The following is a 27,303-nucleotide window of genomic DNA, read 5'->3' on the forward strand; positions in this document are numbered from 1 at the left end:
ATTGGCTTTGTCAATGGTTGTTTGTTGCATAAAGTTGTATATAATATTGAAAATGCATCTGCTCTTGTGGTAGAGGTTGTGGCTTAATGCTCGAGGTGCCGACTTAGGAGATGGGTTTGGAGTATTGGGTCAGCTTTACATCCTGTGATTCTTGGCAAATCAATTAATCTCCCCATGCATACAAAAAAAAAAAAAATATGTAAAGCGCTCCAATACTTTTGGGTTGAATTAACACACAGCACTGCGTGCTCGGGAAGACAGAGGTGCGCGCACACCTTACAGGGGAACAGTGGTTATAACTGTGGCACAGAGTCTCATTGCCACTAGGAGCAAAAGGCCTGCTGTTTGTAAATGTGACACTTTGAAATGGGAGAGAATTTTAATGAAGCGTTCACCATTAAGGTAACTTTTCATTTTCTCCCATCTAAAAGCAGTCAGAAGCATCATTTTGTTCACAGCTCCAATATTGAGCTGACAAGTCCTTTTATTTAAGACTTAAACACCTCAGTGCTTACTTTGTTCACCTCTGTGCTCCAGCTGCAGCCTGGTTCATAAAATCTGACTGAGAACTGCTTGTTATCAGGCCCTGCTATCTGCAACCTGATAATAGTGTAAAATAAGCACAGCCGTACCTTAACTTTAAAAGGAAAATATGACCCTGTGCTTTTTTTAAAAAAATGAACACAAGGCTGTGAGCTACTCTGAAGGTGTCTGGGAGCTATGGGTAGCTACCAATTGACTTGTTGGAGACACCTGGTGTAGAGACTACAGGATGTAAATGAGCCACTATGAGCCAGTTTACTTTCGCTTCCTGTCATTGCCTTCATAAACCATGGGAGCAGGAGCAAAATAATTTCTGGACAAACGTACTCAGGAAATATGGCTACCTCCTCACAAGCCAGAACCCTGACTGTGGGCGTTCCACAGGGTTCGGCTCTTAGTCCCACCTTGTTTAATATATATCTTACGTCCTTGGCTACTCTTGCTGAGTCCCTGGGTGCAAAAGTCATCTCCTACGCAGATGACATGCAGCTTCTTTTCGCCTGTAAAAAGGGAAAAGATTTAGATGGGAAGCTCATCTCTCGGTGTCTCGCCAGGGTGTTCCATAGGCTGGACATGCACCATCTGAGGTGCAACCCGGATAAAAGAGATTATTTTCGGCGATGTCCCTCATAATTTAGTGGAAACCTGCTGGCCGAGCGATAAACCACACCCTGGCAACTCCAAAAATTGTGTAAAGAACTTAGAGATTAAAATTGACAGCTCCCTCTTCTTCCAACCGCAGGTTCAAGCCCTCGCTGGCTCTACATCAGCATACTCCGCATGCTAACAAAAAATTCTACTTCTTCTATCAGAGTCTGCTGGGAGAAAGGTAGTGCAGGCCCCGATTACTATGGGAATGCTCCTTATCTTGGTCTCCCTGACTATCTTCTGAACAGACTGCAGGTAATGCAGAACGCAGCAGCAAGACTGCTACTCAGACTCCACTGGCTCCCTATAAAAAAAAGAAGTTTACCTTCAAGGCTATTGTCCTAATGCATAAGGCCATGCATGACACGGACGCGGTCTATCACAGAGAGAGGATCAGCAAATGTATTCCAGCACGCACCCCGCGTTCTTCCTCTGTGCGCTTTGCAAGAGTGCCCTGCATCAACTGCCTTCAAATAGAATAGATCTTTTCTAAATTGGCTTCACTCAACTGGAACAAACTTCCAGTCAACCTTCACTTAGTAGACAACCTAGACATCTTCGAGAGGAAGCTTAAGAACTGGCTCTTTAAATAGTCAATCTGGTGCCCAGTCGAATGCTCACTGCCTAAGCACCGGGACACTGGGCTGAGTATCTGCAAGCTTTACAAACCAGATTAACTTAACTAACTTAACAGGGACAGTGCTAGAGCATCCATTGAGAAAGCCACTGCAAGCCACTTCTACCCCTGGCTAGCCCCATATAAAACATCTAACACTCTACTGAAAGTTGCAATTTAGACAGAACAACATACATTCTGTTTAATTTTAAGTGATACATTCTGCTGTACTTAACATTTACTGGCATGATAAAGTTTGCTTAAAATGAATCATGCTAATCAGCCAACACACAACTTCCTGGAGGTGATGGAGGCAGTCTTGGGTGCATGGGTGTTTTACTGTCTTTATTGATCTGTTTGTACTGTTGGCATTATGGGCCTTTACATATTAATAACTCAGTCTTGGTAATTATAGGTGGACCCCTAACACATTGGTGACATGTGATCCTTGCAGCATAGATGACCCTTTCCCAAATTGTTCGCTGCTAGCTAAACCTGCTGTTTGTTTCTTCATGGTTGTCATTTTGAAATGTGTGCCCTGGCCACAACCTTAAGGATTTCAATTTTTGCACCATTATGACATTTCTAGAAGCCAGAAATACAGACACAAATCTGTTTATCTATGTGTGCAGGAGGGGTGGGGGTGAGTAGAGCCCAGCATACAATGAGTTATTTGTGTGTGATGGCTGAGCTCACCACGGTTTGTATAAAATAGAACCGGTGAGTCTGGGGGCTTGGTAATTAGCATCCAATCCAACAGTGCTTGAAATGGAAAAATAAAAGTGCAGGTACTCTGTAACACAGTACCTGCTTGTTTCTGAGAAGTGCCGGTACTCTCAAATTAAAGCCACCAGACTCAACGGTTCTATTTTATACAAACTGTGGTGAGCCCACCCATCACACACAAATAACCCCTTGTATGCTGGGCTCTGCCCCCGGCCCCTGCACACATAAAAAGATTTGTGTCTGTATTTCTGGCAGCCTTTTCGGGTGGTCTTTATACCTCTCCTCTTTCTCTAGAGTACTCCTTTAATTAAGCGTGTTTCAATCCTACCTTCCCCACCCCTCTCTTTTCTCATTGCCTCTTTTTCACCCTGCCTGCATTTGACAAACATCATTGGATGCCAGTGCTTTAAATGGCAGGGTGAATAAGAGGCAATGAGAAAAGAGAGGGGTGGGGGAGGTAGGATTGAAATACGCTTGATTAAAGGAGTACTATAGAGAAAGAGGAAAGGTAGGAAGAAAGCGTGGTGCGAGGCAGATTGTGGGCTTTTGTTTAAGTATTCATCTTAATCACAGCCCCTTCACAAGCTGTGATTAACATGAATATTTAAACAAAAGCCCACAATCTCTTACTGTAGTCTTTAGTTAGTAAAACGCGGTGCGGGGCAGATTGAGGGCTTTTGTTTAAGTATTCATGTTAATCACAGCCCCTTCACGAGCTGTGATTAACATGAATACTTAAACAAAAGCCCACAATCACTCTTGCAGCCGCGCTTTACTAACTAAAGAGCACAGCAAGTTTAAAAACACAGAGTGTACTTTCAGAAAGTACACGCTGTGTTTTTAAACTTATTGTAGTCTTTAGTTAGTAAGTGCGGGGCAGATTGTGGGCTTTTGTTTAAGTATTCATGTTAATCACAGCTTGTGAAGGGGCTGCGATTAACATGAATACCTAAACAAAACCCCACAGTCTAACCCTGCGCCAGCAAGTGCCAACAGCCCCAAGCCCCAAAGCCAGCCTTACCTGCACTCCCGACTCTTCCGATGTAACACCGCATCCAGGAAGTGCCAGTTTTTCGCGCCGCTCGCTTTTTTAAAGCAGCGGCGCGACTCTCTCTCGGGATTTGTTGTGTGTGCGCGCACTCCACACACGGCAGTTCACGGTCACTGTAAGAGAGGTGCGCACACCTTAAAGGGAACAGTGGTCCTGTCCCCACACAAAGGACTGATTACCCCCCACAGATCGCCTGACAGACTGAGTTGAAAGGGATACTTATGCACTTCAGAGAGCTGCTATAAAGTCACCCCCCACATAAAAGGCACTTTTGGGTAAATTTACTGGGTCTCTGACGCCCTAAAATCAGACACTATTGGACTTGTAACTGAAGCTCTGTCAGAAGAACTGCTGTGCTGCTTAAAGGACTCAAATGGACTGATGGTCCGAAAGGCCGGATTTTCTGTTTGTTGCCCTGCTGCCTACTGCTCTCTGACAGTGCTGAAGGACAGCTGGACTCTGCCTTCACTCCAAGTGACCTCCAAGGGCTTGTTGGCTTGACTCCTGTTGCTTGAGACTCAGGCATATCAAAGTCCCTACCCCTGCTCCTAGCTCACTGGAAGTGACCCAGATACTTGCAGCATGGATTTCGAAGCACCTCCAGTCTGCGTGTAGCAGAACCAGCGCATCAAGTCGGTGCAAGAGTAAAATCGGGACATCGCATCAGAACCAGCACTTTGCCTCCAGAAAGCAACCCATCAGAAAGCGTGCCACTGCAGCTTGGTGAGATCAACGCATTCCCGCGACTGCATGGCAGAATCCAACGCAAAGTTTGACAGCTCTTGGCTCCAGCATCCCTATTAGGAACAGGTGCATTGTCTTCACTGCGTGGAGAAGATAGACACATCCTGTACCTGCGGGCCGAGACATCGACACATCTCGCTGTTTGCGACCAGAAAAGGTACTTTGTTCAGCAGGGCCTGCATGGGTCCTCTAGTTGGCCGGCGCTGCATCGCAGTCAGCCCGAACTTTGACTTTGCTCCAGCCCAGGGAGACCTAAAAGTAACCTTATTAGCGTTACTTGCTTCTAAGTGCTTTACTGCATTTATTCCTTTAAAATTCAATATTTGAACTTCTATACATTGGATTTTTGTTGTTTTGTTCAGAATATAATAATCCATTTTCCTAAACATGTGTGGAGTCTTTTTGTAGTGTATTCATTGTCTTACTGTGTGTATGTTGCACAAATACTTTACACATTACCTCTTTAGATAAACCAGACTACTCTGTGCAACGCTACCAGAGGGTGAGCACAGGTTATCTTTTAGTGTGTATCTAGCTTACCCTGACTAGAATGGTGGTTCCTACCTGGCTCGGGTGCATACCTCAGCCAACCATGAATCCCATTTCAAAAAGGAAGGCCTGGTTACCTTTTGCAGATCGAGACTTCACTACTGCCCTCTCCTGATTTAAATTGTCCGTCAGTTCCCTGAAACCAGGTCCTTTGCTGCATCTAAGTGAGGCATGCATGGTGCATGAGGTTTACCCTATGCAGTTGTACTAGGACGTTTGTGGAAGATTGGTGCTGGGCTGCACTGTGGCACCAGGATTCCAAAATGTATAAGTGGTACATCAGATGGAGTTTGGAGAGAGCCTGTCAAACGGAAATGTGAATTGTAGGACTTCTTCAAAGTATTCTTAAGGTTCATTATAGTGGGCAAACTCAAGGGTGAGGAGGAAAGAATAAAAAGGGTCCTGAGAAGTTGTAGGCACAGCCCTTATTTCCTTACTTCTCCATTATTTCTCAGAGGCTTTAGACCCAGCATGTTTCGAGGTAGCTGAATAAAGAACCCTCTCCCTTTTAGTGCCTTCTGGTTTAGATGCCTTTGATAAGGAGTTACCAGCATAACCCTCCTTCCTGCTTACAGTAGAAGACACTGTGACCAGTCTGGGAGGAAAAAGCAGAAAAGGCAGGAACTTTTTTTAACCAGGTTCCAGAGCAGAATTTGGGGAATACAATTTCTGTCTGCAAATTTGATACAAGTGTTTGGCAGTAAAGTCCAGTCAATGAACCAAGATTTCTCATTGACCAGTGCCAGGGTTCCTACACCGTGGGGGGGGGCGAGAGGAGGAGAGAGAGAGCAAGAGAGAAAGACTTCCAAGTCCAAGGTTTGGGTCACAATTGCCAACTCCTTGTCAGGTTCGGAAACAGGAACATGGAAATTCACAATTCAGCTAGGAAAAGCTGCCTTACAATAACCCCTATGGGAGCAGCCCATTGACTGCACGGAGAGGTAAAAGAGGTTTCCCCACACAAAAGAATAGCTGTCTAGAAGAAGAGGGTTTCAATGAACTGGACAGGAGGAGCAGAATATTGGCCTCCTGTAGTCCAGGGAAGAGACTGCACCACAAGGCGTTTCGGTGAGGCTGTGTGAACCTCCCTCTGCACAGTGTTGCAGAACGAGGAAACTCACTTCCAGAGTCTGTGTTGGCGAATGGGCACCCTGATCGCCTTCCACACTATCGAAAGGCAGTTAGGAGAAGGTGCAAAATAACTACTTAAGACAGACTCTCAAAAGAAGCCCCTTGGATGGCTTAAAACCAGATTCAACTAATTTATCAGCAGTGCCTTTGACATCGAGGCGCTCGAAGAACTGCCATCGATAGTTGGGAGTGGTTCATGAAAGACCCTTTACAGGGATAATCACTGTGACCCTAGGAAAGCTCTTGACTGGTTAGGGTGGTTGAATTTTGTTTGAGCCCAAGTAATATCCATCAATGAAGATTCCCATCCCTACATAGAGTGCTAATGAGCATACCCTCAACAGAACTGTGCCCTTGTAGCTCTTCCTCTTCAAACACGAAGATGGGTGCCTTTCGCACCACCCCAACACAAAATCTGTCAAGAAAGCCAAAGGTGCCTGGGTGAATGAGAGCTGCAGTTCCCCAGAGCCCATGGGTGCACACAACTGGGAGTTGCACCCACACTCAGACTTCCAGATGCAAGACATTCGGTCAAGGTACTGTGTAGAAACAAGGTTGTGTGAACACAGTTACTTTGTCAGTGTAAAAACATCCATATCTTACCCACCTTAGCACTGACAGATCACTAGTCGGGGGAAAGAAAGAAGAAATTGTACTACTCAGCCTTGCGGCAGCCTAAATGTATTAGGCATAAACACTTGTAAGAAGAGAACAATAGACTAAAATCCGGCAACAGTGTTATTGTTTTCACTCTCTACTGCTTTCTGTGTAGTATTTAGCTGTATGTGGTGAATTAAGGCCCCTTATTACTTTCTCAAATAAAAACACTGACTGGACAAGGATTTATTAACTGTTGGTTTATTCTCATAGGAGTTCTGAGGCTCAAACCCCACACCACCTCCCTGGCTAAGCCTTGGACTACTCAACCTCATCAGGACGATGGTCAAGTGCTAAAGGGATGTACATGGTGCCTAGTTTTGGATTCAGACGTAAGGTAAACCCCGAAGACACCAAAGGTTAAAAGCTCTAATTGTTACAATTTGAGACCAGTACAGGCCTTGAGAATACTACCTGCCCAATCGCTATGGGAAGTCAGTTTTCATCAGGGTGTGCATTTGTTTAGGGCCTGCTGGAGAGCTGACAAATAACGTGTTCTGTTTACTCACAGAGTGAATGAGCAATAAAGAGGCCATTAAATCTTGTTTTTTTCTGGTCACATTTGCTCTGCATTCAGAAACAAAGGTCAAAAGTAATTTTTTGTCTTCTTATATTTACTTTTCTTTCTCTGACTGTGATGTGGAGAATTTTGTAAATTGAACTGCATAAAAATCATGCTGGCTGTGCAGACCGTGTGAAATTAAAGGTTGTAAGATGTCAGGCTTGTTTTTTCTAACACAACAATGAAATAGCTAATAAGAGAACTGTAAAGAGGCTTCAAAAATATATTTCAGGAGTTATAAAAGCATATTTTTGTAATTTTGTGTGGTGAAAATAAGGTTTTTATAGGTGAAAATAAATCAGAACACTTTACTTAGTGATGTGCAAATGATAAATATATTTGCTGATGCCCAATTTCCAAACTGTTTATGCGCTACATAGTTATTCGGTAAAACTGCATGTTAGTGGGGAAGTTTGTGGCCATTTCAATGGATAGTGTGCTGCCTGTAAATGACAGTGCACTACCACATCATGCTTTAGCAATATATTCATTAGAAGGGAGTTTTTAAACCTGAATTGAGAAATATTCCTGCCCTAGCCCTGATGACAATGATATTAGTGAACCAAGAGGCATGTCTGGGGTTATATGTACCCTATATGTGGGCTTAATTCTTGTTATACATGAAGCAAATGTTTAGAGGTTTTTTTGTACAGCAATGTTGACCTCACATATTTGAATGTGATAATGAAGAAAAAGGTGGCTCCATAAAATATTTGCCTAGGATCACACAATTTGAGACCAGTTTATGGGTCAAGTACATTACAGTTCGGTTGAGTAGATTATTCAAATTACTAGACCTGAAGGTCTAGTCACATTTGTATGCTTTTTCGAGGCCTGCAGTAACACAAGGTTTCTGTTGGATTCCTGAAAATGTTTCACAGAAGAGAGGAGAGAGGATTTGGGTAATCTCTGCCCTAGCAAGCACCTAAGAGAGCAGCCTGGTATTCCAAGGCTACCGCCATGGACATTGGCCCCAAAGAGGGTCTCAAAATAGGCTCCACAATTGTATGTGTTGTGCAACATTGTGTTCACTCTGTACATGTAGAGCCAGAGTCCAGGACCTCCAGAATTGCACTAGTCCCTTCCTGAATGTCAGGACAAATTAATATGGCACGACTACTTTTAGGAAAACAGAGGTATACACGACTAATGTATCTGCACTTTTGTGCTATCAACGCTTGAAAATCCTAAAGGGTGATTCTTTAAAAAAAAATTTAAATGAGGGTCACCAAAGAAAGTATGTGTTCATTTACGTACAGAGGGCACAGGTGCTTGAAAACCAAGCACAAGCAGCAATTGTGGAAATCATGTACAGCAAAGCAAAATACATTATTTCCTGGAATGGAACAAAGAATATCAGAAGGCGGCAGACAACTAAGGCCCTCGTACGGCTAGTCTGGAAATATGCGATTTGTTTGCTGTGAAACAGACATTCTGGTGCCTGGCTTCTATCATGCGAAGGGACATGTCAAAAGTCTGCAGAGAGGGGCACTTTTAACAAGAAATCCACCTGCGCAGGTTGGCTGTTTAAAGACTAGATCATTTACTGATAGTATAGAGGCTGAGAGCAGAGGCATAAAGGTTCCATTTACATCTTATACCTTTAGGGATACCCATCGAAATACTGTAGTCTTTTTAAAGTTAATGTTCTTAGAGTACATGTATCGTAGCAGTCAGATTTCTTTTGCGATTCCTAATATTTGCCACTACAGCCTTTTAGAAGTCATTTGACAGTTTTATTCCCATATTTAAATGAACAGCACTAAGCGATGACATCATTAGACACAATAGAGCTATGAAAATTCTACAGTCCTAAATATTCTACTTATTACTAACACAATACATGTTCTCTCATGCTGGGTCATTTGGACCTTCAAACAGAATGCCTACAGGGAAAGAACACAAACTTCAACTTACCTGCAGGTTTTACCTCAGAGAAGAAAGTGCCAACTTTTTTTCCTTCCACAATGTCTGTGATGACATGCCCAGAGATCTTCGGATGGGTACCATTTGCAATTACAACAGAAGTGCCACCTTGGAGGGCCCACAAAGCAGCTTTCACCTGAAAAAATAGTATGCAATGATAAATCTGTCTTTCATGAAAATTTTATGGCTCTGTAGGAACTCATTGCTTACCTGTAACAATGGTTCACGAGATTAGAGTATTTCCGCCTTCACAATTTTCAAAATAAAGCACTAAATCAACTTAGAAGAATAAGTTACTCAACTGAGTAATTCTGATGACATTAAGCCCATTTAATTATATGAGGGAGATGTCAGAACATTTGCAGTGCCCATCAAGAGGGTGGAAACTGGAGACTGAGAAGCTGCTCCCTCTCTCAAGCTCCACACCTTGGCTACACATAGACCATCTGTCCTCAGTCTACTTCACCTGTCCACCATAAATTTGAAATATATATGGTCAGGTTCGAAAATAAGGAGGTGGAAAGTGGTTCAGATGAAGGCTATATGATGGAGGGGTTGAAGGGCTAACAAAAGAGCAGTTCCCATGTATGAGTAACTTCTTAATACATCTGTTTGCCCTCTTAGTCATACACATGGAGGGTTTAGAGAAATTATTTATAGGCGGAAGGTTTAAGAATGGTACCCAGATTTCAACAAAGGTAAAAATATTAGTCAGCATAATTTAATCAAATTGTGTCTCAAACCTTGAATTAGCATTCAACACGATTCTTGCAAAGACCAATACTAGATGAGTCTAAGCAGGTTGGATACTACATTTCGCATCAAAGCTTTTCTTTAATGAATCATTGTACTCCTGTTCTTGACACTGGGTTCAATTAAAGTGAAACTTCCAGTTAGTTGTTACTAGCAATAGCCTCCTGATAACATGGAATCATCAGATAACCTTACCTGCAGAAGGAGTAGCCCAGGTTCTGCAAAGATCATCAGTTAGAGTGTTTGACAAGTTAACAACAAAGCCTTAGCACCACCAGTATGGGTGTTAGGATCACAGATGGAGAGGTAGTTCTGTGCAAGGTATACCGCCAGAATACACGGGGCTATTAAGTGAGTAATGCCTGTAAATTTCTGCTGCTATGCTTGAAGCAGATGATGGTTAATATGCTTAAAGCCACTTTTGGAACTGACCGAAATTTTTTATTCTGCCTAGCACCTTCCAAACACAGATATTGTCTGATTTTTGTCACAACAAATATTCTTTAAAAGGCGTAGCCACACAGATCTTTTTTTTTTTTTAAACTGTTTACTAACATAACATCAGCTATTGCGTTGGGATACATATGTTACAAATCTGTTACTCAGCGTTAACAAGTACAGGTAACCAATCTTTCAAATATTCATGAGATCCGCATGAGATATTTCAAGTACATCTTTCACATCGCCATATGCAGTGAATAACAACATTCAGGTTTCATATTTTTCCAAGTCTTGTTCTTAAGTTTTTAGGTTTTTGTAAACGGAACCGGGAGTGACCTTCCTCTAACCCCACCTCTTTCCTATCTCTAGGTAAGTGCTTAATGATTGTTCACCTCCGCCCCTCTCTCAAGTCTATAGTATGTCAACCACGGGGGTACAGATTTTATTGAACCTATTTGGGACCCTTCGGACCTTATAAGTTACCCTTTCTGCCACCAAGTACAGGTCCATGCTCGCTCTCCAGCCACACAGATCTTCACCTGAAATGACTGTTCTTACACAAGACAAGTGAATAACAGTAAAAGGTACATGCAGATCCTTGAAGTGTATACCTGCTACAACAACGCCAGTCCTAAATGTTAATGTCTTAATATCACTAGATGAATGGACACACAAGATTTATGAGCCAGGGCATCCAGCTGAAAATTCAAATGTCAGTTAGGATCTGGTTTGACTATATAGGAAATTAAGTAAAAGATGCCATCAAAATGGCAATTTGCTTCTTAGTTTTTGATGGAGCAGATGGGTCTGCTCTCTGGAACTTTTGCAAACCACTGAAATAGGCCTTACATTGGTGAGCTTCAATGCCTGTATTGCCAACTGGCGTAAGCAAATGTGTCTTTTTCTTGTAGTTCCATTGAGGAAAGTAGTACTTTGCTTATGAAGCTCCAGGAAATTTACCTCTTGCTGCTTGGTTAATTGGTACCTCTTCTTCAGATGGCTGAGGTCATCACTACGGTATTTAGACAAATGGCAATCAAACTCAGAATACATAACAGAGCAGCTAGCTAAGCAGCAGGGGAAATGGTGTGTGCTTTTCCAAGCTCAGTATATTCAACAGTCTCATTAACCAATAGTAGTGTTGCCAATTCCCTGCAATGAGATTGCCTGAAAAACGCAACTACCAACATGCTTTGCTTTCTTCACATTTAGCAACTGATCCAAATAGAAATAGGTTGTCGAGCATGGTCTCCAATTAATCAACGATCAGCTAGGCATACATTAAATACTTCTTAAGAAGACACTTCTGTTATGACACTGACAAAAACTCTGAAAACTAATGTGAAGCTCAAAGAGTCGAGCTAAATGCCAATGCTACTACAAATTAAAGGAACCTCCAGTAGGGAAATAAATGGGAACATGAAAGTTGGCATCCTGAAGATCTCATTCTGGGAATCAATCTTCCAATTTTGAGGGTTTCAAAAATGTATAACCAGTACAATAAACAGTGAAATGATAAAGATCTAAGACAGTGCACATAGTAATAGTTAGACCGTGGCCTCTCTTTACCTTCAGACTCTGAAACACCAACCTTAGATTTGTTGTTATTGAGTAAAAGGTAGGAAGGTGTGATAGTGGAGGGAATGTTTTGTCTAGTGTTAAAATAGTCTACTTTTTTACCATGTCTCTCTTATACTTGTTTGGATGGCAACGGAAGTCTTCCCGTCTTTTATGGAAATACAGTGAGGAAGGAGAGACTATACATAAAGGTACAAACCAAAGGGTGGAAAGCACTGATGGGTAGAAGGCCCTTTTCCTCTCTGTCACAGTCTCAATCTCTGCACTTCCTTGAAGTGGGCCATTCAGATGGCCTGGATTTATGAATCAACTGCAGCTTGCCTAGCAGCCAAGCTGTTGGGGCCACGAGTATCATTGTAGACTAGGGTCAGGTAAAGCCTTTGGATCAAGATGGGACTGTGTCTTTGGAAAAACTGTTGGTTGATGAGTGATTTGTAACATTGAGGTTCAAGCAAAAGGTAGAGTTAGACAAGTACTCAACGACCAGAATATTAAAAAAAATTTCCTTCACTGGTGTTTTGAAGCATGGCTTGTTGAGAATTTAAAACTTAAGATCAAAAGACTACAAGTCAGAGGAGTCATGGAGGTGTCATATGTGAATATGTGGTAAGAACAGTGCTATTTATGTTTCTCACTGACCAACACAGAGCAGAGTGATAACATATTTATGCTGTGTTTTTAAAATCTATACTATGACTCAAAGTGACAGGGATTATCGAATATTTCAACCAATCTTTGGCACAGAGGGGAATTTTATATCCCTTCGAACCACTTGAGAGGAGCTAGTTGCGATAGTTAAGCAGCTAATGTAAAATCACATTTGAAAAAAGCTGGTGAAATGTTGCCTTGATAATCAAGAGATGTAAGAGCAACAATGCCTGCTTGTACCATGATAGAGGAGCTGTGGACCATGTTTTGGAGTAAAAAAGTTGAAGTTTATAAAAAGCAAAGAAAATGCGAATCCTTGTATCTTGCTGACAACTAGACTGTAAACTAGAAAAACTGACTAACTGCACTGGTTCGCTTGGAGAGAGGACAGCTGTTTGAGGCACAAGGCAAGACAGGGGGCATGCCAAGGGTACACTGTCCTACTCAGCACCTGGTGCACTTTTTAATCAACAGACTGTTCACAGTGCAGTTACAAATCTGCATTGGACTGCCAGTCCAGCACAAAGGTGCAGTCAGACTGAACCTGCCTGTGGAGAGATCCCTTCCTTTCCCCTGAAAAAAAGGCTGGGTCTACTACCTGCAGTTAAAGGTGGACAAGTGACTTCAAATATCGGGTCCACCTTTCACTAACGTCTGGTTCCCAGTGCCGGTGACTTATGTTTAGTACGGCCCCAGGAGCGTTTATCTGTCTGGTGGATATTCTCAGGCTCATCAAAAAGTACAAACACGTACGTCAGAGAATAGGCAACTGCAATGCTCTTGGTTTAGAAGCAGATTTTTAGGACACATGGGGGACCAAATGGGTAGGCACCAGTCAAAACTCTAATGAATCCTGAAGAACAAGTTATTTACCTTCTGTAATGCTCTTTCTGGTAGAGACAATCTAGAAGCAGATTCCTCACATTTTGACTATTCCCCAGGACCTGGACCTCTGGCAAGCAACTTGTTGCGATAGAGACTTCTAGCCGTAGATTCCTCACCTTTTGAATAGATACCAAAGCAGTATTTGGAGGAGAGTCTAAAGGGACTCCAATCCTGCAATCCCGCTGGACTGAGCAGGCAAAATAAAAACCTCTAGGAGGACCTGGCAGTCCAGACAATAGTGCTTCATTCAAGTAACTGCCTGGCCAATGCCCAGGACAGGGATTCAACGTGCCAGGTAGATTGATCACACAGACTTTCCAGAGACGGCTTCTTGGCCAACGTTTAGTAGATCTTAATGCAGAGCACGATCCAGTGGGAGATGGTTCTCTTCAGCACTGCTGTGCATTTTTTCGCTCGAGAGAACTCTAAAATGAGCTGATTGTTCACTCGATGTTCCTTGGTGCGATCAATGTAAAAGCGGAGCGCTCTTTTGGGATCCAAACAATGGAGCCCCCCTCCTCTTTAGAAGGGTGAGGTTGAGCATAGAAAGCAAACATGGTGTTATTTTGACTGACGCAGAACAGTGTCACAACTTTAGGAAGACATCATGCTCGTGTTCGCAGAACCAGTTTGTCTGGGAAGAAGGTAGTGTAAGGTGGATTGACACAAAGAGCTTGAAGCTCACTCACTCGCCATGCTGAGGTGATGGCGACGAGGAATACAGTGCTAATGGCAAGGACCCATGAGGCACAGCTGTGAAGCAACTCAAACGGAGTGCACAGCAGATAAGTAAGGGCTATATTAAGGTCCAGTTGGGTTATTACAGAGGGAGAAGGGGAAGACATATTGTAGCCATTTTAAATATCACATCACAACAGGTGACTTTAACAAAGAGGGTGGATCTGGTAACAGTAGGAAGGTTGAAAGGGCCAAAAGATAACTCATAACTGTGCCCAAAGCAATCCCTTGCCATGCAAAAGAAAAACAAACAGAACGTCAGATAAATTTGTCTGAAGATATTCGATTTGGTGAATGCAGCACCAAAGCACAAATTTGTCCCAACGACAGATACATACAGTCTTTGTCGAGGGATGTTTGGCTGCCAAGATGACAACCCCCACCTCTGGAGGAAGGTAGTAGGTGTTCAGCTTTCACCGCTCAATATCCAAGCCAGCATTAAGGTGGAGAATATGAAGGCCTGTGTGCAGAACCTTGCCCTGTTGCAGTCACAACAGGTCCTCCTTGAGGTGCAGCCTGATTGGAGGACAAATGCTCAGGCCCAGGAGTTCTGGACACCATATTCTCCGTACCCAATCTGGAGCCACTACGGATACTTGGGACCAGTCAGTCCTGATCTTCTTGAGAGCTCTGGGCAGGAGTGGTATCGGCAGAAAGGCATAAAGGAGTCCAGAGTTCCACTCAAGGCGGAACAAGTATAGGAGAGACAGACATCTTTGAAACTCAAATACGCAGAATTTTGGACATTGCGCGTTCTCCGTGCTGACGAACAGGTCGAGCCTAGGTCCTCCCCATACGTGGAAGAGATCTTGTGCCACCTCCGGATGCCATTGCCACTCATGATCTACTAGGCATCAACGACCGAATTTGACCACCTTGGCATTCAAAGAGCCTGCCAGGTGGTTCACCACCAGAAAGATCCCACAGCGGTCCAGCAATGACAAGCGGTGCAAGGCCTCCTAGCACCGGGTCCATGACCCCACCTTGTCCTGTTTGCTGCAGAACCATATGGTGGTGGTGTTGTCCATGAGCACCTGTACCAGCCTCCCTTTGATAGACAGAAGGAAGGTTTTCAATGCTAAGCAGAGGACCCGCAGCTCTAGAAGGTTCATGGAGAGTCAGGGACTCCGCTGGGGCCTAAGGCCTCTGATCTCCTCCTCTCCCAAATGGCCATCCCGTCCCAGCAGTGATGCATCGGTCCTCCCTGTCAGCCCAGGGTGGGAAATGAAAAGGGGTCTGCAACTTAAAAAAAAAAAAATCACTGCCCTATAACCACCACTGTAGGTCTCTTGCAGTCTCCTCTTATACCTGAAAATGGTCGGAGAGGTCCCCTTGATGTTGGGCCCACAGAGACTGCAGAACCCTCTGATTAGCCTGCATATGCCACCTGGAGTGTTCGACCAGCAGGATGCAGGAGGCCATTAGTCCCAGCAGCCTCAGAGTTGACCTCAGTGAAATCCAGGACCAAGGCTTAAAGATCGAGGTCATAGCCTGAATGTCGTGGACTTTCTTTCCCAGGGAAAAGTTATGAAACCGAACTGTGTCTAGAATAGCTTCGATGAGAAGGAGCGTCTGAGTAGGAATCAAATGTGACCTCAGCACATTGACAGTGAACTCCAAAGATGACAGAGGGTTTACCATAGATTGGAGTTGGTTGATGACTGACTGGGTACGAGCCCGGCTTCAGCAGCCAAGCGTCAAGGTAGGGGGAAGACTGGCAACCCTGACCTCCCAAAGTGTGCTGGCACTACCCCCATCACTTTTGTGAACAACCAAGAGGCAATGGTGAGACCAAAGGGAAGCACAACAAACTGGAAATGCTCCTGTCCCATCACAACCCTCAGCAAGCACCGGTGGGCCAACAGGACAGGTATATGGAAATAGGCATCTTACAGGTCCAGCACCACCATCTAGTCTCCATGGTCGAGGGCAGACAAGACCTAGGCCAGAGTGAGCATTGAGATGGCGCAGGTCTAAAATAGGCAGCAGGCCGCTACCTCCCTTGAGCACCAGAAAGTAGGCGGAATAATAACCATTACCTACTGGCATAGGTACTTTCTCAATAGCCCCATTGGCCAAAAGAACTTGCACTTCCAACCGCAAAATGGAAAAATGGTTCTCCAACATTTTAGGGGGGTAGTGGACGGTTCAGCAGGGAAGAAAGTAAGGTTAAGGCGCAGCCCCCTTGGAATTATATGTAGAACCCTCCTGTCCGAAGTTATTTTCTACCAACCCGGGTAAAATATGTGGATTTTGTCTCCCACCAGGTGGCAGTGTTTCTATAAAAGCACGCTAAAGAGGCTGGGCAGGTGGGGCTGCGAGCGGAGCAGTAGACTTGGTGGCCTGTTGACCTTGGGGGCAGTGGGCACCACTCCATAAAACTGCTAGGGTTCTTGTGGGGGCTGGACAAACTGGCAATTTGGGATACCTCAGCCAAATCAGCGAATAGAGAGGTAGAACTGCTGCTGGCAAAGTGAGGTGGAAAGGCCCAGAGAGTGAGTGGTAACCCTGCTCTCCTTAAAATGCTTTAGAGCAGATTTAGACTTGCCCCAGAATAGGAGAGTCCTATCTAAGGGCATGTCCATTAGAGAGGATGAGACATTGCTTGAGAAACACTTGGCAGCAAATGGCAACATTAGTACCTGAGGCCTGCTTTATGGACTATGTGGTGTCCACGCGACAATGAATCGTGAGCTTGGTCACATCACAACCATCTTCAACCACCTGAGCGAGAACAGGACAAAAATCTTCGGGCAAACCAGAGAGCACTAGGGTCATCAAATCCAAAAGACAGTGAGACCAGCATCCCAACAAACAGCTAGTGTTAACAGATCGAAGGACTAGACATATGGAAGAAAAAAGACGTTTGTCAAACGTTTTAACCAGCTTAGATTGTCGGTGGGAGTGGTAGGCAACGTGCTGCGATTACAGCGACTCATGCATGCCTGCACCTCTAGGGCCTCCGGTGGAGGGTGATTCAAAAGAAAAGTATGGTCGCCTGAAGCAAAGCGATGGTGCTTTTGCAATTAGCAGATTGACTTACATGCCAGAACAAGGCTTGGCCCAAGACTCCATTAAGTATCTGTCAGTACTTTGTTAAATGGAAGAAGGGGTTCTGAAGATGCTTGCCCAGATAGAGGACCTCCGTCAAAATACTGGTTTTCGCCTCCAAGGTGTGGGAGGTGTAGGTAAAGTACTTTGGCTGCCCTCACATCACCATGGAATAAGAAGTGGATTGTTCCGTGGCTGGTCCAGAGGGTGAGAGGAGACCCTGTTCCTGGGAGGAATCGAGACCACTGGCCTCTTGCAAGTTCTCAAACAAATTACCATCCTGGTAGGGCTGAGCAAATTCATCACCTGAATTCTAATAATTATTAGAGTTCGTCCCAAAAAGGGAATGCAAATGTGTTCGCCTCCTTGTGGAGGTGGTCAGTCAAGTGGGGGAAGTGGCGCCTCAAGCAGAATCGGGTGCGACTTCAGTCAAGGTCAGACCGGCATTGGAGAAAACTATCAGGTCTTCTTCGTCCAACATCAATACAGGAGGGGAAAAGGTGATTTTGCATTTAAATACTCTGAGGCCTATTAGCTGGGCATATAGACTATTCACCTGCTCATGTACTGCTTGGTTATATGGACATCGTGGCTTATAATACAAGTTATTAGTGCACATAACCAACTTCTAACAGACATGCAAAGAGTCACTTGGTGGAAGAAGCATACCAAAGTTCCAATGATTTACTTGGGAATGGAAAAAATGAAGAATGGTATGGATAGTGATCCTTTAGAGGTGAGGGAAGAAATGGTCACTTTTAGTCCTGATTCTGTATCATAGGAAACTTTACTGAAGTCATACATTTTAGAATAATTTGCTGCATACAGGGACTTCGGAACACTTCATGTATATCTATATATACATATATCTATATCTATCTATCTATATAGCTAAACAAACTCATGTTTTGACTGCCGAAACAAATCTTCTCAAAACTACATTGTATCAGCCAGACCACCAGGTGCTATGTACAAGTCTAAGTAATAAGGAAAAATGCAGACTGATAGTCTTACATTGTGAGTTAAAGCTTTCTGTCCCTTTCAGACTCAAGGGACATCTACTACCCATTATGCCTTGTACTGGCAGCTGCCTCTGAGTGATAGTTCTTTCTGAAGCGAAGAGCGGAAACTAGGATTCAATCTCGGTCATTTTTACACCAGATGACAAAAAAAGATAGAAGGAAAGGAAGGTCGTTTATGACTTCAATGAAGATTCCTATTATAAATTTCTTCTACATCGTGGGATTTTCATTGATATTCATAAACATTAGAACAGTGGTCTCCAACCTTTTCTTTAAAAAGAGTTATTTATATTCTCTGATAATTATCCGGAGTACAAATAATATTATTGTTGTATTAATTACCATGTCAAATAAGATTACAGTAGTGACCACTCAATGCAAAACTGTCAGCATTGATTGCCTCAGTGTATCAGGCAGTGTTGCCAGTAGTAATGTGAAAAAGGCTTTATTGATTTGAAATGCCTCTAAATGCATAACACGTCAGTCACAGCTCTAATGCCAAGGCATCAAGATGATAATATTAGTAATAAGTCTCCCTAATGCAGTTTGATTGGTCACTCACATAGCAGCTTTAAGTATATTTTGGAAATTCAACAATTTTCTCCATTATCACAGACACCGATGTTTGAGGTGCCTTCAAGTGCAAATTAAAATTTGAGGCTCCCTTCACTAATACACTGTGGATGTGTGTGTAGTGTATGATGTGTGCACGTGTGTGCATGGTGCGTGTGATCACTCAAAGGAGGCTGAGGTGAAACATGCTCACCTGGACATCTTTTGGCGAAAAAGCATGTTTCCATATCTGTGGCATGGAGATCTGCCATGCACCATTATTGGAGGAGGACAATTATGGGAAAGGCCGCAGTGGAGTCTGCATAGGATCTTCAGCAGCGACAACCAAACAAAGCGTTGCCAAAGGATGGAGAAACACCAGTGCAGTTGGCAGCAGTCTTAAGTCTTTTCCCAGGACTATGATGCTCAGGAGAGAGGGTAGACACTGAAAATCTAGACATTGATCTAGGCGACATCGAGAGGTATCAAAGGCAGTAACACAACTGATTAACATTGTGACAACATGAATTGATGGATTGAATAGACTGCGAAAGTGATGCCAACCCCTGCTGGAGGGGTGGTGATGGTGGTGCTTCAACACTGAACTGGAACTTAATGAGGACCATGTTGGGCCAAGGCTTTGAATGTCTTCATATGTCCTTTCTACCTCTTTCTGACCTTTTCTCCCTGCGTATCCTCAAGGGTAAGGGGTATGGATGATGAGGGGGAATTGCTTTAAAGTCACAGGCATCGTCACAATGGAAACAGATCTTCCTAGAGGGCTTGTCCGCCCTTTTCTACTCTCTCGCCCTTAAATCCTCCAACATGCCACAATGTTTCAGACACCTGCTTGGTGAATGTCTCTAGCAGCTTTTTTCCTTCTACAGGATGAGCACTTAAATAGAAAAGGTATGCAGACAGGAAAGGGTGGGGAGGAAAAAATGCTTTGCTTGGCTTGTCAGATGGAAAAGATGTTGAGTGAAAGCAAACAAAAGAATTTTAGGAGATGCTTCTCAGAAAACATGTAGGAAAACATCTAGTGTGTTCCAAGATCCCCTTCACAAGAGCAGAATAAAAGGACAGACTATGAGGCAACTGTCAGTACAAGCACCATGAGTAGTGGAAGCCCCGCGTGCCCTAATATGACAGGGTGATTTTTTAACTCTTATAATGCAAGCCTACTGGGATGTACTTTTCCTCATTGCTTAGACAGGTAAGGAACGGTTGGTGTTCTGGGTGCTGTGACGTAACTTTGAAAATGTGTTTTTTGGTGCAATCGACAGTCTAAAATTAAAACAATGATGTCTGTGATAGACTTTGGAGGGGAACATTTGCAAAGTCTGGACGTGTTCGATTTTCACCGTTTGTTGATATAGTGATATGTACGTGGATTTGAAGTGTTTTGGCATCTCCAGATGCAGCAGGAAATCATTCTAACTTTCAGCTATCAATGAGGAATCTGCAATACAGAACTATTTGTTCCAGGCAGATTTTAAGTCTTGAGAACAATGAGTTATGCACTAACAGCTTCCAAGCACTTCACAAAAACAGAAACAATGGCTACAGATATTTGATAATGCTTTCTTAGAAATTCTGCTGCTAAACAACAGCCACTACTTAACAAAGTGTATTATTAGAACACCTACCTTTCTTTATCTTGCTTTCATATAGTAAATAAAAGCAATGCACTCTTACCTTTGCTTCCATGCCTCCAAGACCAACCCGGGATTTGTTTCCAAAAGTCACAGATTGTTGATCGCCAGGGTAAAAAATGTCAATGAGTTTGGCATCATCGGATCCTGGTGGGCTGTCAAAGAGTCCTAAAATGAAAATACTGATGCTGAATTTCAGAGGTAAATTTAGGCTTTAAAAAGAAAAAAAACGATACATTAACCAAGAGTAAAACCTGCTTTTACACAAAGAGCAAGGAACATGCAACTGACTGTTAAAACTTCCGGAAAAATAGTGTAATTCCAAAGGAACAATGTATGCTTAGCCTATTAAGATGCCAGGGGATTGCTAAAAAGTAATTTTTTGGGGTAATTATATTTATAAAGTTATTACTACACCTGCCAAGGCAATGAAGAGCTTTACGCCAGGCAGAACGCTGCTCCAGGAACTCAAGGTTAGGGGTTACTCTAGTGTTTATTGCTAGCCATTTGGATTAGTATTCTACTCTTGAGTAAACCATTCAATTCATTTACTTAAGTTTCTTTGTGGTAAATTAAATGAATAGGAGTTGTGTTTGATCATTATTAGGGGGTATGGGAGTTCATAAAAATGGTCGGTTTGATTAATAAAATTAGCTAGAGGGCATGCATGGATATTATTTACAAAGTGTGCTGTTCTCTTCTAAACGAGATGTGGAAAAATTATAGAAATGCAATAATATAGATTAAGGCAAAGACATAAGTGTCACAGTAGACTGTGTTCAGAGACGGGATGAGAAACATGAGAGGCATTTGAGAGAAAGTAGGGCGCCATTCATAAGTTATGAGTTAAGGTCAGTTTTTCATGCTAGCTTTTAGGAATATAAAGGAGGCTTTTTGATATAGGATACAACACTGTAAGAAAAACATTATTTGCATGTGATACGGTGCGCTACCAATTTTGATAGGCACCAGATTCAGATTAACAGTCTGTCCACTGCTCGGCTACCACTACACCACTGCATCAGCAAAGGCAGCTGATCAGCTCAGGAGTTGGAGTGTAAATGCCTGGATGCATATATTGGGAAATAGATGTGCAGGTACTCACTATTTAGAGTCGCTGTTTGCTCCTTAGAAAACCAGGTCATTCATGACCTGCTTTTCACTCATTCATTAAATGTATTGCAGCAGTACGGAAAAGCGCAGGTACTCTCCATTCAAATTAAAGAAGTGCAGGTACTCAGTACCAGACAATAACTGACCATTTATAGCACTATACATGAAAATCTATCTGGCTGCTTCCACTTAAGCTAACCCGCATGATGACCCCACTGAATAAAAATGCTCTATATTTTATATAATTAAAGTATTTGATATATGTTCTTCGGTTTGTGAGTGCAAACTGTAAAAATGAGAACTTCAACTGACCCATAAGTCGAATAGTGCGCAACCTCACATTCGGCTGGAGACTACTAATTATCTAATGCATTTCCATTGGATTTTGGACTCTGCCTCCCAAGAGCGCTATGTAATATACTGAATCAAAATTCCTTGAAGAGACATTTCACTTTTGTATGGCTGCAATAACCAGCTAGCAGCATCCTAATTCTGAAGCGTAATAAGCTGTGGGTTCGGAGAACGACAAGGAAAGAAGCTGGCATTAAATGTAGCGTTTGTAGCTCTGTGTGACTCAAATTTAACTCAGAGCTGTTTTGAGAGAGGTTAGCGCACATGTTCAGACTTTAATTAGTCTCACGTTCAAACATATAAACACACCCCAAATGCACAGTGCTGTGTAGCTACAGGTGAGCTTCTTTGCAAGCCCCTGTGGTTCTCTGAATTAACCACTAATTAAGATTGGGGTCTTAAAAGCAGACTGTTCTTATAGGGCCCAGAAAGCTTTGCTCAACGTTGTAAAAGGTGGTTTTTTGTGAAAAGATTTTTTTTAGGTCTCGCTTAGGCAGCGCATGTGCTGTCTCTTTGAGACATACTGTATCTACACTATGGGCTTTCATCACGCCCATCCGTTTTCATTGGTTCATTTGTGTGCCTTTCTAAATTCCTTTCTTTTTATTGGTGAAACACTGCTATTTGTCTGACTTTTGGGTGTGTTTTTCACTATAATTGCTACTGCCCCTGTCACATGTCCCCCTGTGCTTTTGTTGGTTTAGGTCTTTTATGGCACACTCTTTTTTTCTTTAGGCTCGTTTAGTAGTAGTTCAGAATGTCGGCTTTAACAACAATTGCGTAGTGTGTGTATCTGCATTGCTCTTTTAATTCCGAACTGCATGTTTTTTTAAAATCGTATAGGCATTTGCCATAGGTACAAAGACATATTTGTTACATTCAATTGTATTTTTTGTTTTGTTTGAGCCGCATGCAATTAGGTGATTTACTCACAATTGCAGGATATTGAGCCAATGCAGAGATTCAAACCTGGCCGGCTGTGCAATTTTACAGAGTTGGTTTCCGATCTGCTTTTTTTTCTGTTTACGGCATTGTATTTTCCTTTATTGATTTAGCACAGAGACGCATTTATTATTGTTTAAGCAGCATGTGATTAAGTGATTTACTCACAATTGCAGGATATTGAGCCAATGCAGAGATTCAAACCTAGCCGGCGTGCAATTTTACATTGTTTGTTACTTTGAACAGACTTAAGCCAATCGGTCTGTACCGGAAAACATTGCTAACTGCTTCCTCCATATTTGCTTTCTTGTTGTCGTTGCATGCAGTTGAAGACAATGTCGAAAGCATTAGAAAGGAAAGTAAGACAAGTATGTAACTCTGGAGACAACGGCACTGCTGCATAGTGCTGTCGTGTGAAATAATGCTCGTCCTACACTCCGCTATCTGGCAGGACAGTCATATTTGACATGACACACTGAATAGCATTTTTCTTAAGGCTCCATAATGTTTCCCTTACTGTGTAATTACAAAGGAATTCCATTCTTAAATATACTGGTCTCCCATCCAAAGTGCAGAGAAGCTACCTAATTTACACAACCCCCTGTAAAAGTCTGCATAGAAATCTTTGATACTGTACCCATATCCCTGTGCATTTTATTTATGCCACACTTTGCCGAAAACCTACAAGCGTAAAATGAAAACGGAGATGTACCATCATCTTAGTGGTGCGCGTAATCAAACTTTATCAAGAATCTTTTCTGAGGCGGTCTTAACTTCTTATTTATGGCACACTACAGACATCTGTTAATTTGCGTATTGTACTAGCACCTGTTTATGCGAGGATACACTAGGAACTAGTTTTTCATTAGTGTTAATAATGTTTCTGTATTTACTAGTATCTGGGCTTCTTTGATCTCATATTTTTCTCAGCGGCGGTCATGAAATATTAATCATGGCGACATTGATTGATTAGAATGGATTGCACTCATGAAAGCAGCTTTTAAAGTGCGGTAAAGCGCAACTCTGTCAAATCTTCTTTTCTACCTGGAGAGTCGCAATGAACGCCATTTTGATGCGCTTTGCTTACGTTTTGGAACCTTAGACTTTGCCAGTTGTCAACAACTCTGAAACAGCTTACTTGTGCATTTCAGCTCGGATAAATAAGTCAACTCTCTGCTGCTTCAGGACTGTATGTTTAATTTGGCTGCTGAGGTATTTTAGCACTTATATGTGACTGTATTTGTATGCGAGTTACTTGTCTTTTTAGACTACTTGGTATTAACTAGATCAGTGGTGTGACTTTGGTTGGGCTTCTTTCTAGCTGTGAGTTTTGGTGCAGTATCATGAATGATGATGTTGATAAACTTGAAGAAAAATTTATAGAATTTCCCACAATTGTCAGTCTACTTTTTAAGAATTCAGTGCTAGCTTCTTTGTTAAAGGAATACACTTTCTTGAATTTTGAAGAGACTTTAACATAGTTTCATTAAATAGCACAAAAGCCCCTTCTTGTCTCTATACACACTAACAAAAGCAGTACTCTGAGGAAAGCAGCACAGCAGTTTCACTAACACAGAATAGTACAGCACAAGCAACAACATTCCAAGCTTCACACACATGTATAGCATATGAAGCTGAAGAATAAAGTTAGTGCATACTAACAGGTTTAAGTATACTAGAAGCAATTTCTGTTATCTTCTAAACACAGATTTGATACAATATAGGCAGCACCAGCGCAAGTTTCACTCATGCACACAGAATACAATTCAACTACATGGACAATACTAGCCTTAAACAACTTCACGAACACAACACTGCACTCATGCGGATGCCGTACAGGACTTCAGTGTAAACTTTCAACCTTCCAACTGGCACCAGAAGTGCAAGTCTTTTACATCTCCCCGCAAACACACACCTCTTAAAGTGTAAATCCAGACTATAAAGTAGGCAGTGGCGGGTACCGTCATTCATTTTTGGGGGCAGGAACATAGTTTTCATAATTGGGCACAGACCCGGGGCAGAGAATGGTAGTAATGGAGAGGAAAAAAAAGGCGTAAGAGAACAATGGGAAGCTGTAACAAATATGTAAACAGAAATGAAAAAAACTGTAAGACAGATACAGGAATTGTATGGTTGTGAAAGAAAGAGGCATGGGGTGGAATCAAGATTATGCAACCCAGACATCCAGCGGTGGCGCCAAATAATTTGTTTTTCAAACAAATTACCTTCCGCATGCACACACATCACTGAGAGCAGCTTGGCAAGCCTCACACAGAGGACCTGAACATTAAAAGGCACACACATAGTTAACACAATGTGGACAGTAGCAGAACAGGTTTCCCTAACAGCGCAGAAAGCATCAACAGCAGCAATGCAAGTTATCCCTATACAAAACATAGGCTCACAAAGCCCCGTGCAGGGAACACGTGGTGGCAGCATTTTACCCATCCAGCGTCTACTAAAAAGGGAAATGAAAACTGCACATCAATCTGATTTTAAAGATGTGAAAATACATTTAAAACTGTGTCCATAAGCCTGGTTAGGGAGCCCTTTGTAATATCCCTGAAACAACATTTCTCAAGCACAAGTATTTTAAGTAGTCCAGACACTCTAGACAGAGCACTGCATGGGGAGGGGTAGATCATGTCCTTACACTTATTTATACATTTCAACATCACTTTCTCTAAAATACCAACACCGTAGGACTTTAATTTTAGTATATGAAGATGCACCAAATTTCATATTTTCATGATTAGGTGAAATTTGACAGGTCTTCTCTAACATAGGGATTTCAGAAAATGTCAGGCTATCAAAAAGTACATCAAGCCAAAACGCAAGCAAAGAAGGGGGTTGTGTAGTTACCATTGAATAGAGTTTGAATTACTAATTAATCAAACTAGGTTCCTGTATTCACATGGCAACAGTTTCTGAAAATATAGGCCTACCTTTCACCAGTGCTTTGACAATGCCACCAAAGGGAATAAAAGCACAAGGACTCTCTACTGCAGCCTTCAATCTTGCAAATGAGCAACGTAAATGCCCAGGAAAATAATTCTTAACAAAATAGCTAAACTATCAAATGAAAATACAATCAAGACATTCACATTCTACCCAAAATTCACCAACTATAACTTTCATTTCCTGAAAGCCTAGTTAGTTCTTCAAGGTCTATCATCCAAAATGTGCAGCATTTTATCAGTTCAAGCAAAATCTTTAGGTAGAAAACAGGCAAGATGCGAATATATATCTGAAACAGCTTCTCCTAAAAGGCTTGACAATGGAGTAAATGTTTTGTAAACTCTACCAGCTCAAATAAAAGCCAGGATAGAGGCTACTTTCCAAATAAGGTACATTGTCCATGGATCGGCAGGTGGTGTCCTTTTCTTCTCTCCGTAATTATCAGATATAGATTTCTGCACTTTTTTCCAGGGATTTTTCAAAAACGCTAGACAGATTTACTTCAAGTCATAAAAGCACACAAACATCAGTGGTGACTAACTGTCATTATTCTACACAGCATTCTCTTACTTTGGGTACCCTTCAGAAAAACAATCCTACTGGAATTAAAATGGGGTATGCAACATTTCGGATCACCTTAAAGCACCCTCCTAAGCAGCCTGCAAAATGAAAACAAGACACTCTTCCTATGTACTAAACAACATAAACTACAGTTGTTATCACCAACGAAGCATAGTAAACAGACCGGGTCCGAATCATCAATAATGGTAGTCCAAAGGCAGATATTTAATAAACTAATATGGGCAGCTACAAAGCGTTAATCATAATATATATTCGCTAAATAAACATCTACTGCTGGGACAAGGGATTAATCATGGGAATTCCTAAACATCCGACCCTTTAAAACCAGACAGCATCTGGCCACATGAGAAATACCTGAAGAACATGGCAAGCAGCAAAAGGGTGAAGTGTCGAGGGGCGCCAACTCTTACTCTAACAATTAAAATTCTTGATCGATTTCGTAACTGAAGGTCTGTGGTTGGTTTGTATGTGCCTCCCTTTGGGGAGAGGCCTTCATTCTCAGTAAATTCAAAGCTTAAACCAGCTTTAACAATTCGTCAACATACCAGCTTGTTCCAATTAATTATTTTACAATTTGGTTCTCACATAGAACTACTACTGTAAATTTGTTCTGCATGCTGTGATCAATTGCGAGGAAACTCACAGACGCGGATATTTCAGATGTAAGAAAGCAACAATTTACCAATGCCTGCAACTTTGTGTTCTGCAAGTTTTTGAAACTAAAGAAGACTGTTTAAATACAAGATTGCATGTCTTTTGCTTAGATTAAACAGCAGCTTACTGATCAGGAAGACCTCTTCTGTTTTCGCCATGAGAATACCAAATCATACTCCTTGCAATTTCAGTCCTCCAGAACATTTGATCGTATTTGCAACTATTTTAGT

General features: G+C 42.3%; 1 protein-coding gene across 4 annotated transcripts in view; it reads right to left on the minus strand.

The window, feature by feature from the left end:
* The window catches only part of LOC146867553 (delta-1-pyrroline-5-carboxylate synthase), a 384,344-nt gene that overhangs the window by 187,816 nt on the left and 169,225 nt on the right, over positions 1-27,303 (minus strand). For all 4 annotated transcript variants that reach the window (XM_085606275.1, XM_085606272.1, XM_085606277.1 and 1 more), the window contains exons 8-9: positions 20,517-20,641; positions 9,145-9,289 (exon numbers count right to left, since the gene is read on the minus strand). In XM_085606275.1, coding sequence (XP_085462401.1) covers positions 9,145-9,289; positions 20,517-20,641 — 270 coding nt within the window. The remainder of the gene's footprint in view (positions 1-9,144; positions 9,290-20,516; positions 20,642-27,303) is intronic.

The sequence above is a fragment of the Triturus cristatus genome, chromosome 1_2 (genome assembly GCF_964204655.1).
Source record: "Triturus cristatus chromosome 1_2, aTriCri1.1, whole genome shotgun sequence".
In the NCBI taxonomy this organism is placed as follows: Eukaryota; Metazoa; Chordata; class Amphibia; order Caudata; family Salamandridae; genus Triturus; species Triturus cristatus.